The sequence below is a fragment of the Sinocyclocheilus grahami genome, unplaced genomic scaffold (genome assembly GCF_001515645.1).
Source record: "Sinocyclocheilus grahami isolate Dianchi unplaced genomic scaffold, SAMN03320097.WGS_v1.1 scaffold3236.1, whole genome shotgun sequence".
NCBI classification, from domain to species: Eukaryota; Metazoa; Chordata; class Actinopteri; order Cypriniformes; family Cyprinidae; genus Sinocyclocheilus; species Sinocyclocheilus grahami.
The window spans coordinates 20,038-20,308 of NW_015508392.1; the positions used below are offsets into that span (position 1 = coordinate 20,038).

The 271-nt window shown below is 59.0% G+C and overlaps 1 protein-coding gene across 1 annotated transcript in view; it reads left to right on the forward strand.

Annotated features, from left to right (window-relative positions):
* LOC107576123 (DENN domain-containing protein 4B-like) overlaps positions 1-271 on the forward strand; it is a 16,253-nt gene that overhangs the window by 12,896 nt on the left and 3,086 nt on the right. The window contains exon 11 of the mRNA XM_016262373.1: positions 5-269. Within this exon, the coding sequence (XP_016117859.1) occupies positions 5-269 (265 nt within the window). The remainder of the gene's footprint in view (positions 1-4; positions 270-271) is intronic.

The window sequence follows — 271 nt, forward strand, 5'->3', positions numbered from 1 at the left end:
ACTGACTGATGATGTCACTTCCTGTCCTCACGCGCTCTCTCTCGGTCCATCAGTCTATACTCCGGGTCAGGAGGAGGCCACGCTGGAGTTCCTGCTGACGGACTACGATCTGATCTACGGCCGTCAGAAGCAGCTGGAGCTGGAGATCCAGGAGGCGTTCCTGCGCTTCATGAGCTGTTTGCTGAGAGGATACCGATCCTTCCTGCTGCCCATCACACAAGCGCCCTCCGACCGAACCACGGACTGCAGCTCGCTCTTCCACCTGCAGGGT